We start from the raw sequence: 15,119 nt of genomic DNA on the forward strand, positions 1-15,119 counted from the left end.
TATCACTTCCTTCCATAGACATGTTGTTTATTTTGTGCATGTTATTGGACTTTTATTTGTTATATACGTTTATAAATACGTTTTAATAAAAAGTTTTTAGACCATCGCGTCACTATGATATTCATCGATCAAACTGGTATCGTACATGTACGATATCACACACACCAGAAAAATATATTTATTAATAATACAAGAAGATGTTCTTGGATTGTGAATAAGCATTTTGTATCCAATTATTTAATTTAATAAACGACATATTATATTTTATTGATGCATAAGCAATATTTCCTATAACTTTTTTAGATATTATAAATTAACGTATCATATTCTTTCTTATTGTTTTTTTTCTATAATTGAATTAACCGAAAACATTAAAAAAAAAGAAAATAACTGTTAATCGTTGTTCCTATTTTCATTTTTAGTTAGTTTCTCTGTCTACGACGAGTTATGACAATTTATTGACATTTTCGGGAATGACAATATGACATAACTGACAGATGACAATTGCCAAACAGTAAATTGTCATTCCAATAAATTGTGGTCGGCTGTATTTAGCTTATAGAATGTGATATATTGATTATATTTAATGTTGTACAATTGCTGATATTCTATATAAACAGAAAAAATGTTTTCACGTACGAGATTCCTTTTTTCAAGAGTTCTACCTCTAAAAGTATGTATTATCTCAGATAAATTATATTAAAGTGTGCAGAGAATAATGCTAATGTTTACTATTTTTTTTAATTTCCAGAGTGCTTTTAAGTTAGAATATAAAAATGAAGCTCGTATATTGTGCGGAATTACAGCTGTAAGGCACCGTTCAACAACTCCACTCAATACTATTGTTATGTTTGTACCACAACAAGAGGTTAGTAATTCTTTTTTTTATACAGACAGTTGTGTACATTGTAATTCAGATACATAGAAAAATTATATAACATCTTTAGTGAAAAAAAACCTTCAATATTATAACTATAATTTATAGGTTATCAATGAATATAATATATATATGAAGAAATATTTCACTTTAATGAGGCTATAACATATATTTTTAAATATCATTTCCAGGCATGGATTGTAGAACGAATGGGAAAATTTCATAGAATACTTGAACCGGGGTTAAATTTGCTCTGGCCTGTGGTAGACAAGATTAAATATGTTCAAAGTTTGAAAGAAATAGCAATAGATGTTCCGAAGCAAAGTGCAATCACATCTGATAATGTTACACTTAGTATTGATGGAGTGTTGTACTTAAGGATAATTGATCCCTATTTGGGTAAATATTATATTAAATGAATAAAATACTTTATATACTTTATCCTTAGCTTCCACCTCTTTATAAAATTTAAATCACCACACTAGGTGGCAGGGCTTTGTGCAAGCTCGTCTGGGTAGGTACCATACACTCATCAGGTATTTTACCGCTAAACAAAAATATTAAGTATTATTGCATCCAGTTTGAAGGATGAGTGAGCCACTCTAACTGCAAGCACAAGGGGCATAACATCTTCATTCCCAAGATTGGTGGCGTACTTGCAATGTAAGGATTGGTTAATATTTCTAACATCACCAATGTCTATGGGTAGGGGGTGACCACTTAACCGTCAGGTTGTAAGGAGTTTTTCTTCAATGCTGAGCAAGAGAGCAAGTGAAAAAAAACTAAGTATTTGAACTCACAATCAATCAATCAACAGCCAATCGTTGTCCACTGCTGAACATAGGTCTCTCCCAAGGTGCGCCAAAGCTCCCTGTCCTCCGCCTTCCGCATCCAGTTGGTGCCCGCCACCTTCTTAAGGTCGTCGGTCCACCTGGCTGGAGGGCGCCCTACGCTGCGCTTGCCGATTCGCGGTCTCCACTCTAGGACTCGTCTGCTCCAACGGCCATCGGTCCTACGACACACGTGACCAGCCCACTGCCACTTCAGCCTGCTAATTTTGCAAGCTATGTCGGTGACTCCGGTTCTTTTCCGGATAATCTCATTTCTGATCTTATCCTTCAAAGACACTCCGAGCATAGCTCGCTCCATAGCACGCTGAGCGACTTTGAATTTGTGGACTAGTCCCGCAGTTAGTGTCCACGTTTCGGCACCGTATGACATGGCAGGTAAGACGCATTGGTTGAAGACTTTCGTCTTCAAACATTGCGGTATAGACCACTTGAGGACTTGACGAAGGTTGCCAAATGCTGCCCATCCCAAGCGAATTCTTCGATCGGCTTCCTTCTCGAAGTTGTTCCTACCGACTTGTATTATCTGTCCTAGGTAGGTATATTCACTAACAACTTCGAGAGGTTTCCCCTCGACGTATATCGGTCCCGGCACGACATGCCTATTGAACATGACCTTGGTCTTGTCCAAGTTCATACCGAGACCGACACACCGGGAAGATTCGCCTAGGCTACGCAGCATTTCGGTGAGTTGTTCCAGCGACTCTGCTATGATGACGATATCGTCGGCAAATCGAAGGTGTGAGATGTACTCGCCGTTTACATTGACTCCATACCTAGTCCAATCCAGCGTTTTGAAAACGTCTTCCAACGCGTTGGTGAACAGTTTCGGGGATATTACATCCCCCTGTCTCACCCCTCTGCGCAGTTGGATCGCCTTCGTCTTACAGTCCTGGATGTGGACAGTCATTGTAGCGGCGTTGTACAGACATCTCAGTACCTCGATATATCTCCAATCGATATAACATCTCTGCAATGAGTCGAGCACTGCCCAGGTTTCGATGGAGTCGAAGGCTTTCTCGTAGTCCACAAATGCCATACACAGCGGCTGATTGTACTCTTCGGTCTTCTGCACAATCTGCCGAACAGTATGGATGTGGTCGACGGTGCTGTAGCCTGATTGAAAGCCGGCTTGCTCTGGGGGCTGGAACTCGTCAAGTCGTCTGGCGAGACGGTTCGTGACGACTCTTGAGAACAGCTTATACACGTGACTCAGGAGGGAGATTGGTCTGTAGTTTTTCAAGAGGGTTTTATCACCTTTCTTGAAAAACAGTACCACCTCACTCCCGCTCCACGTTTCCGGGGTCTTGCCATGTTGGATGACGGAATTAAAGAGGCTTGCTAGCTCTTTCAGGACCGGAGTCCCGCCTGCCTTAAGCAACTCTGTTGTGATTCCGTCATCACCCGGAGCTTTGTTGTTTTTAAGCTGTTCTAGAGCCGCCCTAATCTCTCCTTGGTCAACGACCGGGAGCTCCTCGGAGTAATGGCGCATAATAGGGGCGCGCTGGTCATCAATACTGATTCCCACGGGTTTATCCGATCTTGAAGAGAACAACTGCCCATAAAACCTCTCTACTTCTCCGACAATCTCAGGCCTAGAGGTACGACCCCACCATTTTCAGTTTTAAGTTTTGTCAGACGTGGCCTCCCAAACTTGCGAGCGAACACTTTCGATCCCCGATTTTGCTCAATCGCAGCCTTGATGGCACGGGTATTGGAGCGTCGGATATCGCGTCGCGTCAGCGTTTTTATTGTTCGGTTTAAGGCCTTATCTGACAAAAACGATGGTAGTTCTCGTCGTTTTCTCATGAGCTCGAGTGTCTCAGCAGAGAGTTTTGGTGCGTTGTCTCTTCTCTGTGGCGGAAAACACTTGCGGGATGTGTTTTGCAGTATTTTGACCAGCGTGTCGGTTCTCTCATCAATGTTGCTCATGGTTTCCAACGTGGTGAATTGATTTTGAAGTTCCATTTGGAACTTTTCGGAGCATTGAGCAGCTTGGAGCATGGTAGGTCGGAGAGTAGACCTCATCATTCTCGATCTTTCGGCTTTTAAGTTGATATTTAGAGTGCCTCGAACCAAGCGGTGATCACTTCCGGTATTAAACCTGTTGATCACTGAAACATATCTAAATATGTGCCTTTTATTCGAAATGATAAAGTCTATCTCGTTCCTTGTCACGTTATCGGGGCTTCGCCAGGTCCACCTCCTCTGAGGCTTCTTTTGAAAAAAAGAATTCATCAAAAAAAGCCCCTGCGCTTCGAGAAAGTTTACCAGCATTTGCACCCTGTGATTTCTGCAGCCCAAGCCGTAAGGTCCGACTTTCGATTCACCGCTATCTTGTACTCCCACTTTAGCATTAAAGTCTCCCATAACAACATTGTAGTGGGCCTTCGAGGTGTCGTTGAGGGCCTTTGCGATGTCCTCGTACATCGCTTCGACCACATCATCAGAGTATGTCGAAGTTGGCGCATATACCTGTACGACCTTCAGGGAGTACCTGTCGGAAAGTTTTAGGACAAGGTACGCTACCCGGTTCGACACACTACTGATTTCCACAATGCTGCTAATGAGATCCTTTTTGACTAGAAAACCGACACCACCCTGGGAAAGGTTATCACCTTCGCGGAAGTAGAGTAAGTTACCGGACTCTAGAGTTATCGTGTCCTCCCCCTGTCTTCGGACTTCAGATAACCCCAGTATATGCCAGTTTATATGACTTAACTCTACTTCCAGCCAGTCCAGCCTCATCGAGCGTCCATTATACGTTGCCATGTTCAGTCGCTTTATACGGTAGCCTGCCGTGAACCGGTGATTCTTAGCACCCCCTGCCCTGCCGATACCGCGACCGCTACCTTGGTCGGGCCTAGCGGGCTTGCCGGTAACTGGGGGCCTTTTTTTGGGCGCATCTGCCATTAAGGGAGGGGTTTGCCCATACTCGCTGCGCTGGGCAGGCGTGTTGGCGAGTGCAGTAGGGGGGTAAGATGTTTATGGGAGGGGGGACGCTGCTGCCCATCCCCCCTTTTCCCCGTCCCTCAGTCGCCTCTTACGACACCCACGGGATGAGATTGGGGGAACTCACAATCTTCATTTAAAATCCACATGTTCTTTTCACTGGAACAAATTTTTATAAAATACTTTAAATAAAATTTAAGTTCACAATTTTGCTTATCTATAAGTTGATAGAAATTTATTTACATTGTATTATATTCAAAAAAATTGTTAAATAAATCAGAATAGGAAACGTATTTAATCATTGTACTCTTATCTTCAATAGCGTCTTATGGTGTGGAAGATCCAGAGTTTGCGATAACACAGTTGGCTCAAACAACGATGCGTTCCGAATTGGGACAAATATCACTTGACAAGGTGTTTAGAGAAAGGGAATCTCTCAATGTATCAATGGTCCATGCAATAAACAAAGCCAGTGAAGCTTGGGGTATTACATGTCTGAGATATGAAATTCGTAAGTAGAAAATGTAATATATCTTGGCCTTTAGGTTTTATTGTTACCTAAGATTGATACTCAAAGACAAAATTAGGTTGACTTTATTAAATTAATTAAATAGTTGTTAAGTTAACTGATCTCATTGCAATCCACATTTGTAACCTGGATACATTACTACTACAAAATATATTCTGATTTGTTCTCAGTCCTAAAACTAAAAGTTTCGACCTAATTTTCAATAAAACCAGTCTTAGTGGGCTTCCTCAATGAAAAATAGCCCGTGAGATATTATAGTGGTTATGTGTAATAAACACATACAATATATTCCATCACTCTTATATTTATACATCAAGTGCAGGATTAACATCTTTACATGCTTTCCAAAGCACCAGAGTGTAAACAATGCCTACTTCCAAACTTTGGGATGCTACTGAGAATATCTTTATCGAAATACTCTGAAAGCCGATAGTTGCATATAATATTCGGTTCACGATTACGATATGATGTTTTCAATTTTGGTAATGTATAGATGAAACCGAAAAAGTTAACAATCATATCGAAGAAATATATTGACATGTAATCTTCTAGATGGGTCTATCTATTTGTTCTAGGTGATATAAAGCTGCCAACTAGAGTTCATGAAGCTATGCAGATGCAAGTTGAAGCAGAGAGACGAAAAAGAGCCGCAATTTTGGAATCAGAGGGTGTCCGCGCCGCTGACATTAATGTGGCCGAGGGAAAGCGGCAGGCTAGAATACTGGCATCAGGTAAAATTATATATATAAGTACAATTTAGTGTTTATAGTTTTGAATGAGTTTTGTAGATTTTAAAGAAGATCAATGTATATATATATATATCATTGAGTTGCTTAGTGTTTTGAAGGGTTGTGTATTGAGGAGTTTGATTGTTACAAATTGACAGCTAAGAAACTGTGCAACTAAGTTGAAATTGGTGAGATCGAAATAATAAGCAGTTTGTTTACACAAACGAGTAAAAAGATTAAATAGAAACTGCAAATTAAAATTAAAATTTTCTACTTTATGGGTAAACTACAACTTACAAGATTTAGACTATTTTTAACACTTAGAAGATATTTTTATTGTAATATAGTAATCAGATATTTTAGTTAACCATACAGTATTACATTTTTAATGTATTTATGAATAACCCAATGATTTTTTTTTTAATTTAAACAACAATATAATTTTTTTAATTTATCAGAGGCCGAGAAACAGGAACAGATAAACAAGGCATCGGGTGAGGCTCAAGCGATGCTGGCTGTGGCAGAGGCACGGGCCCGAGGATTGACGATGATTGCTGGCGCACTATCTCAACCGGTATAATATTTCATCTATACAAACCAATTACATCTTATAATATTAAATGTTATATATAATTTATAATTGCATATATATATGCAATTCTTGTATATATTATTTTTTTATGTATCTCGGAAACGAAATGATTTTGTTGTTGTGAAAGTTTGTATTTAGATAAGATTTTGCTTTTTTAAGTTTATAAAATTATTTTATTTTTTATCTATGATTTTTTTTTGATAAATGTAGATGTGAATGGATTTGCTATTTGATATGCAAATGTTAGTTTTCGAGACTGGTACACTGACACAATGAAAAATAAGCATATCCAGAAATAATTGACAACATTATTTCTTTGAATCGAATAATTTTTATAATTCTATTTTCTATGTAGGAAAGCAAAAACGCAGCATCTCTGACACTCGCAGAGCAGTATGTATCAGCCTTCAACAAACTTGCGAGAACAACCAATACACTCATATTGCCCGCTAACGCAGGAGACGTCTCTAACTTGGTTGGCCAGGTAACACTCCAAGTCTGACTTATAAAACACTTCATATTAAGTAGAAAATTTTAAAACGTTACTAAATAATATTTATTTTATTTGTATTTATATGTTCCACTCACAATTAAATTTTCAGGCTATGTCAATATATTCAACGGTGGCCTCGCACAATAAACAAGTACCTCATGGAGAGCCAATAGTTCCAGATATAATGTATGACGACCCTTTATTCAAATTAAGTGCTCTAAATGAAAATGGTACAGCGTTATCCGGACAACCAGTGCCAAGTGAAGATGATAATTTAGCAGAATATTATTCAGATGACGAAGAAAGGGAGAAAGCAAGAAAGGGACAAGCACAAAATGAAAAGGAACAATTTAATATTATTGACAAAAAAAAATAGAATTGTTAAGAATAAATATGTCTGTTAATAAAAATAAAACTAAGCATTGAATGATTTATTGTTTATTTCCCAAAACATATCAATACAAAAAATTACATTACATATTTATACTGACTTAAATACTTATCTCTAAACTAATTTGATAGGATATAACAATATTTCTTTCTCTTGTACCAACTTAGAAATGATAGCATTTTAGACCTGTCAAAAGTTTTTTTTTTAATAATTTTGATGTAACCTTTACATACAATATTCAATCATGTAATTCTAAATATGTCATTAGTCTTAAGAGATTGCATGTAAAAGAATCCGCACCATATTATAATTGTCTTATTTTAATTTACATACTATGTATGTTGTCTATACAATTTTTATAGCTCCTTATGAGATAAATTTTTTCAATAGTCCTTATTGTCTAAGTTCATATAAAAATGGTTTATTAAACCATAACAATATAATAATATATTTTATATAATATAATTCATGTGTGATTTTAAATGCAAAATAAAATTATTTATTGAGGAATGTTTCAAAAATGGAATGATTTGATTACATTCATCTATGTTATCTTAACAAATTTGTCTTTTTGATTGAAGTAGCTCACACTACCCTCCTCAGGCTGCCCTTGTGGAGCTCCTACTTTATGAAGACTAATATATGATGCAGTGCAGTCAGTGCCATCAAATTGTCTCAGATGAATCTGAAATAGATTTTGTAAACAAGATAAAATTTTAGTTTAAAAAAAATTTTGGTCATTAGAGTTAGTCTACGCAACTCCCTACCCATTGTTTATAAAATGGCAATTTTATTTAGCCTGGATATTTTATATACTTTATTTAAATATTAAAGAAATATATTTTTTTATATTTTAATAATTATTTTAAATAATATAATACTGTTAAAATAGGTTATCTAGGATTTTATTTTAAATCTATAAAATATAACACATTTTAATTTCTGCTTACCAGTAAATGCAAATTGACTTCATCACTTCTACTCAAATAAGGGAAATTACCTCCACTCTTCAAATGAGCGAGTTTAGCATGAGGGTATGACTTATATAGATCTTCGCGAACTCTTGAACTTAGAGCACTTTCATCCCAAACATCCATTATTGTTATAGGCAGGTCACTTAGCAACTGAGGTTGAACATAACATGGCATGCAATTAAGTGTTAATCTTGATGCTAGCTCTGTTTGCGTAAGTGATTCTAGCTATAAACAAATGAGTAATTAGTAAGTATTTATGAAATTTATGTTTAAATAATAAGCATACAAAGATGTTAAAGCTATAAATTTTGGCAAATTAACATTAAAGCAATCAATTTATGCATTATTTTTAAATGTTATTCATACTCTTTCAACCATAAAATCAATGGATTCTGCTATTCTTTTATCCACTTTGTCTGCCGTAAAGTTTCCCATTAACATTCTCTTCAAGACTAAGGATGGCAGAAGCCAAAAAAGAACTGCTGAATCGTCGTATTCAAAAATAGATGTATCAGTAAATGAGTTGCATAATATTATAGATGCAACACGAGGACAATTTTTTGTTAATTCTGTAAACTTTTGCCCTATGAAACCACCTAGAAACAAAATATAAAAAATTAAATAATAAATTTATAAGAATGCAAATAATTCTTACTTTTTGATATTAGTTTCTATATCAAAATTACCCAGAGATGCTCCAAATATATGTACTCTATCTAATTCCATGTAATCTATAAGTCGTTTGAAGCCATCACACCATTCTTTCAAGTTCCAATAAGGTGGAGGCTCAGCTGCTATTACGCGAATACCTCTTGTTGTCAGACCCATTATTTGTTTATAAAAAATGTCAGCAGTCCCCGAGACTGGTGGTAAACATACAAGGGGGCAATTAACAGATTTTGGACCACTATCAAATATTTTCCATGTCTGAAACAGCAAAGATAATTTTATTACAAGCTGTAAGTGCATACATACGCAACCAAGATAACTTGAAATTTGTTTGTTTACCTTGGAGCCTTCTATATCAACAGCTATTTTTCGTAAAGGAATACTACTTCGAAAACTTAAATATTCACTAGATTGCGATAAATCACTAAGGCAACTCATTATAGAATGAACTAGATTAATATTTTACTAGCTTAAACGAACTAGTTCAATTTGATTATTAATATTAATGAATTGAAACGTCGAAAACGTCAAGTGTCAAGTAAATGACAAATATCACGTTTGCATAAATGCCATTCTAGTAGCCGTAGTTATTTTTTTAAAGATATATTAGACTTGATAATACCATTGTTTTATTCCATTTTCCACAAAATTATCTTATAAAATAATGACGATATAGCAAAAACTCTCATTTTCTACTTTGCTGATACTTAGTATCTTGATGTTATCGACGTCTAAACAAGCTTTAGTGTCTGCAAAATGTTTGCACACAATTTATTTTCGATCTTCGAAATATGATCATCTCTTCCCATTTTGCAATAAATACAAGTATTCGACATAGCAGGTAAAATCTTATCTAATCGCTACTGTGTTCCGTTCAACGTTGACAGCATTTTACCTTGTTTCGAGATTATACATTTCCATCTGCTAAAGCCATTAACTATGAAACTGAACTTAATAACTATGAAACTTGGTTCAACCGATATTTTAGGAAACACGTCACAATGTTACAATTGTATATACTAGTTTTACTTTATGTTCTTCAACTTCAATACATTATGCAGTTGACCCGAAGTAATCTCCGCACACCCTATCCGACATGCCTATAACAATACCTATAATGTGTCCATGCTATGTACCCATACCCATCATCATCATCATCCTTTTGTCGTCCGCAGTTGGACATAGGCCTCTCCAACCCATACCCATACATATATATAATGTGCCTTACAATTTTATAGCGGCAAATCATCGTCATCGTATGTATAAACACCTTGTCTTGTTAGCATCATAGTAACTATATAATTTGATGTATTGCAAGGTACTTCTCATCAAAAAAGTTTAGGGGTCGCACTGGTGGCAGTCTCAGCTCTATTTAGTCCGTCAATGTGTGTAATGTACACTTACTAGGTGTGTAACCTACTTATTGTTTTTGCATTATATTTGACTAGCTGGTGCCCGCGACTTCGTCTACGCAGGATTAGTATTTGGAGTAGCTTATATTAGCGTGGCGTAGAAAAGAACTAACATTATGACATAAATATTTTTTGAGTCGCATTTGAAAAATATAACTGCTTGACAATATTTTAACATAAGAAAATTGGCAATATAATAAATATACGGTAATTAGGCACTGCAGAACCCTGATCATAGGCCTATAGTTATCTAGCTACTGCAGTATGCTCTTATAAACTATATTTAACGATTTTTTTCCTTCAGCATAAACATGCAGATTTTTTGCTTTGGAAACACGCGAGCAAGCCACATAGAGCTGACCGTGAGAAAAACATGGCGTGCCTAAATGTATGCCTGCTACCTTTAAGGTTTGCTCCTGCGATTTGTTGATCGTCATTGAAAATGCGACTTTTAACGGGAACTGCAGGCGTTTAAAATTGAATGGCAAGTTATTGGGTATGATTGGGATGCGCGGTATAAGAACATTGTCTCCCTTGGCTTCTCCAGTTAAAATTGTGGCCTTCACAATGTGCCTTCCTAGTTCGGTAACTCGCATTGATATACATCACGTTATTTACAATATTATAAATCAACCAAAAAAAGACCAATTACTAACCTACCTACAACCTCTGTAATTTACAAAAAAAGAAGGAATTCGGTATAATGAACAGGTAAGTAACCTATATCTATTAATTTAAATAAAAATGAAGTATCTTATTTAAGTGTAACTCCTAACCAAAAAAAAACTGCCAATACCTAATCTTAGGCCTATATTACTTGAAGTACAATCCGTTTTTAAAAAATCGCTATAACCATGAAAATTCGCTAAACGGAAACAACAGTCAACGATGTCTGCCCTCACGCTTCTGCCCGCGTTCGGGTCGCGCACTCAGCGATGAGCGCCTTCTTCCCCCACACAAGTGCGTCGTGCACCACCCGCCACCGCCGCCGGAGGCGAACCGCGCCGTACCGCTCGCTACACCGCACCCGTAGTATCGCGCATTTAAACTAAATGATGTCTATCATACATTACATAATTATGTGTAACTAACGTTTATGGCAGCGCACGCCAGAATAGCTCGCAGAAAGGTAGGTTTTTTCCTAGTTACTTGACATTTAATGTCATATTTTGGACAGCTCACACAATATCTTTATAAATTGTAGCCTATGTGTTATTCTGATGTATAAGCTATATTATTGGAAAGTTTAATTGAAATCCATTCAGTAGTTTTTGCGTGAAAGAGTAACTGTAGTGTAGTATATAAGCAGCTGACACATGGTATTGAGAGCAGTAATAAATTTATCTTCAAACCTTAAACATCTACTTTATTTACCTAGTCCCGTCCTTACATGGCGACCCTGCCATTTAAGGTTCGGTTTCGGGTTCTAACGAAGTGCAGTATAACAATATAATGTCGCTCTGTGTAATATTGGACATTCGTGTATTTAATTGTTCGAACGTTAGTAGCGTCATAATACAAAATGGGCAAAGAACAAAGTAAAGAACAAATTGTGATTGCACAAAATGCCGCAGGAGGCGTGAATTCGGCCGACGTGAAACTAATACACCAAAATCAGAAAGTGACAAATATAATTTTGGGTATTTTTCTTTTACTTTTAATTTTGGGGGCAAAGTTTGCCATATATAAATTATATAAACGCTGCCACATAAACTGGATGCGTCAGGAGATGGCCAGGAGCGCTTTCAGACGTTCGAGGCGTGGACCAGAGACTGGAGAAATAAATCAGGAACGTGTCGTTTAGCCTGGAGACGCATCAATGGATGCTTATAAAAAAAAATAGGAGTGTAAAAGTGTGAAAAATATATAAAAGGAGAAGTGAAATAGTGTCATCAGCAAAGGTGTTATGGTATTATAGACAATAGATATATTCATATTTTATCATTATTTTTAAGTGTATATTTTTAAGCCGTTTCTTAAGATTTAAATGGATCATATATTAGATATAAAACATCAAATTGAAAATATAAAAATAAATTTAATTAAACTAAGTAAAGGGAAAAGAACTAAAAAGTTGTTAGAACAGAAATATTTAGAGGCAAAAAGTTTATATGACGAATATATAAAATATCGTGACGAGTTAAACTTTAATGCATCTAAAGGGTATATAAAAAAGGAAGAGATAAATTACTTATTAGTTGCTTGCGAAGAAATTGAATCGTTTTATCAAAAAATTCAAACAACTTGTTTAGTTAGTGACCAAGATTTTAGCACCATGACTGACTTTGACATGAAAACTGCTACTTCTCTTCTACCTATTATGACAGGAGATGAAGAAGTTACTAAAAAATTAATAGATTGTATCGAATTCTATAGCCAAACCATTAGGAAAGAACATGAACAGTTACTTATTTCTTTTGTCCTTAAAACTCGTTTAACTAAAAATGCCAAATTACGTTTGTTATCTAACTATGAATCTTCCACAGAACTTATTGCCGACATGAAAAATAATCTGTTGACTAAGCAGTCAGCCACGGCACTACAAATAGAAATGTTAAAATCTAGACAAGGTTCGCAGAGTATTGAGGAATTTGGTAAGAAACTTGAGGATTTATTTGTTGAATTGACTATTTCCCAAGCTAACGGTGACGATAACGCGTTTAAAATATTGAGACCCGTAAACGAAAAATTAGCAATACAGCGATTCACCGAAGGTTTAAAGAACAGTCGATTAAGCACTATTTTAGCGGCCCGCAACTACTCAGAGCTGAAAGATGTTATAAGAGCAGCCAAAGACGAGGAACTGTCGCGTCAAGGCTCTTTTACATCAGCTGAAACGATTTTCACGACTCAACATCGAGGTAAGTACCAACCATCTTATAGGGGGCATAGTAGAGGTCGAGTATTAAACAACGCACGCCAACATTACACGCCAAATAGTTCATTTAGGCCGATGCCGAATCAAACATCTAGTTTATACCACCGAGGAAACAATAGAGGATCCACAAGTAATTCTCGAGGACGCGGACATAATTTTGAACGTGCAGTATCGCGAGGTAGAAATAATAACGGAAGAAAACAGCATGGGTATCTTATGAATCAATCCCAAAACGATATACAGGTTACTACTTCGGAAAATAACCAAAACTTAGAGTTTTTTCGATCCTAACTTTATTCTAGCATGCAATACATATAATAATTTCGTAGAGTTTACAATATTAGGTACCAAATATAGAATGCTAATTGACACGGGCGCCTCGATGTCAGTGATTAAATACGATGTAATAAGAGATAGGAATATTCCAATACATCCAAAACGCGTAGCCGTAAATGGTATTGGTGGCACCTCGTACACCGAGGGCTATGTTTACATACCGTTTACCTTATGTGGAATAGAATTCAAACATAAGTTTTATGTCTTAAAGAATTTGCCTTGTATTCAAGATGGTTTAATCGGACAAGAATTTTTAACTAATTATAATTGTGTATTAAATTACGAAAATAATACATTTACTTTAAATAGCTTCGACAAACCAATTACGCTCTCCTTAGGTTTAGGAAAATTAGGTAAAAATACATTTATAAAGGTACCTCCGAGGTGTGAAAAGTTTTTTCAAGTTGATTCTTATTTGAATGAATCGTGTGTTATATTTCCCAGAGAATTGTGTGAAGGTGTATTTATCGCTGGAAGTATCTGTCAACCGAAAGAGGGAAAAATATTTATTCAAATTTTAAATACTCGCGAAACAGAAATTAATCTTAGTTATTTTAGGCCTGAAATTGATTTATTATCGAATTATAATATTTGTTCGTTTAACAAAGAAAATTTGGACGGAAAAAGAGTTCGGAAATTATTATCATTAATTAAATTGAATCATTTGAACAAAGAAGAAAGCATTAGTATACAAAGCATTTGTGCGAAATATGCTGACGTATTTTTCTTGCCAGGAGACAAGTTAGGTACGTGTAATCTTTACGAACAAAATATACAACTAAAAGCTAATACGAATCCGGTCTATACTAAACAATATAGATTACCGTTTTCTCAACGTGATGAAATAGAAAAACAAGTTCAAAAAATGTTGGCCAATGATATTATCGAACCCGCTAACACCGAATGGTCTAGCCCAGTACTATTAGTACCTAAAAAATCAGAAGATAATAATAAAAGCTGGCGTTTAGTGATAGATTTTCGGAAATTAAATGATTGTATAATGCATGACAAATTTCCCCTTCCGAATATAAGTGATATATTAGACTCACTTTCAGGAGCTATTTATTTTTCTCAATTAGATTTAACACAAGCTTATTATCAAACGAAGCTAAATGCTGACAGTAGGAAATATACCGCATTCACAACACCGTCTGGCCAGTATCAAATGACCCGTATGCCTATGGGTTTGAAAACCAGTCCTGGTTCATTTTCACGCTTAATGACAGTAGCAATGTCGGGACTTAATTACGATAAATGTTTTGTATATTTGGATAATTTAATTTGTTTCGGAAGAAATTTAGATAGTCATAATAAAAATTTGTTAGATATTTTAACAAGGCTTAGAAAAGTTAATTTAAAATTAAATCCTGATAAGTGCGATTTTCTTCGAAAAGAAATTTTATACCTCGGACACGTGGTATCAGCGGACGGCATTAAACC

The 15,119-nt window shown here is 35.9% G+C and overlaps 2 protein-coding genes across 2 annotated transcripts; one reads left to right on the forward strand and one right to left on the reverse strand.

The window, feature by feature from the left end:
* The first annotated feature begins 520 nt into the window (after nt 1-520).
* On the forward strand, nt 521-7,449 carry LOC126775105 (stomatin-like protein 2, mitochondrial). Its single transcript, XM_050496872.1, has 8 exons — nt 521-673; nt 752-868; nt 1,069-1,276; nt 5,000-5,188; nt 5,782-5,937; nt 6,393-6,508; nt 6,882-7,010; nt 7,129-7,449. The coding sequence occupies exons 1-8, from the start codon at nt 626-628 to the stop codon at nt 7,393-7,395; spliced, it is 1,230 nt and encodes a 409-aa protein (XP_050352829.1). The 5' UTR covers nt 521-625; the 3' UTR covers nt 7,396-7,449.
* Nucleotides 7,450-7,603: 154 nt separating this feature from the next.
* On the reverse strand, nt 7,604-9,593 carry LOC126775121 (maspardin-like). The gene is made up of 5 exons (XM_050496899.1): nt 9,393-9,593; nt 9,071-9,311; nt 8,751-8,980; nt 8,361-8,609; nt 7,604-8,095 (listed from the first exon to the last, which is right to left on the reverse strand). Exons 1-5 carry the CDS (start codon nt 9,489-9,491, stop codon nt 7,955-7,957), a joined length of 960 nt encoding a protein of 319 aa, XP_050352856.1. The 5' UTR covers nt 9,492-9,593; the 3' UTR covers nt 7,604-7,954.
* Nucleotides 9,594-15,119: the final 5,526 nt, after the last annotated feature.

The sequence above is a fragment of the Nymphalis io genome, chromosome 17 (genome assembly GCF_905147045.1).
Source record: "Nymphalis io chromosome 17, ilAglIoxx1.1, whole genome shotgun sequence".
NCBI classification, from domain to species: domain Eukaryota; kingdom Metazoa; phylum Arthropoda; class Insecta; order Lepidoptera; family Nymphalidae; genus Nymphalis; species Nymphalis io.

Excerpts from the sequence above, each read along its gene's own strand:
- LOC126775105 (XM_050496872.1), top strand. The coding sequence starts at position 626 with ATGTTTTCACGTACGAGATTCCTTTTTTCAAGAGTTCTACCTCTAAAA. Across the intron at positions 1,277-4,999 it reads GATAATTGATCCCTATTTGG|CGTCTTATGGTGTGGAAGAT; the intron begins GTAAATATTATA and ends TATCTTCAATAG. Across the intron at positions 7,011-7,128 it reads TCTCTAACTTGGTTGGCCAG|GCTATGTCAATATATTCAAC; the intron begins GTAACACTCCAA and ends TTAAATTTTCAG.
- LOC126775121 (XM_050496899.1), bottom strand. The coding sequence starts at position 9,491 with ATGAGTTGCCTTAGTGATTTATCGCAATCTAGTGAATATTTAAGTTTT. Across the intron at positions 9,312-9,392 it reads TTGATATAGAAGGCTCCAAG|ACATGGAAAATATTTGATAG; the intron begins GTAAACAAACAA and ends TTGCTGTTTCAG. Across the intron at positions 8,610-8,750 it reads TTGATTTTATGGTTGAAAGA|CTAGAATCACTTACGCAAAC; the intron begins GTATGAATAACA and ends ATTTGTTTATAG.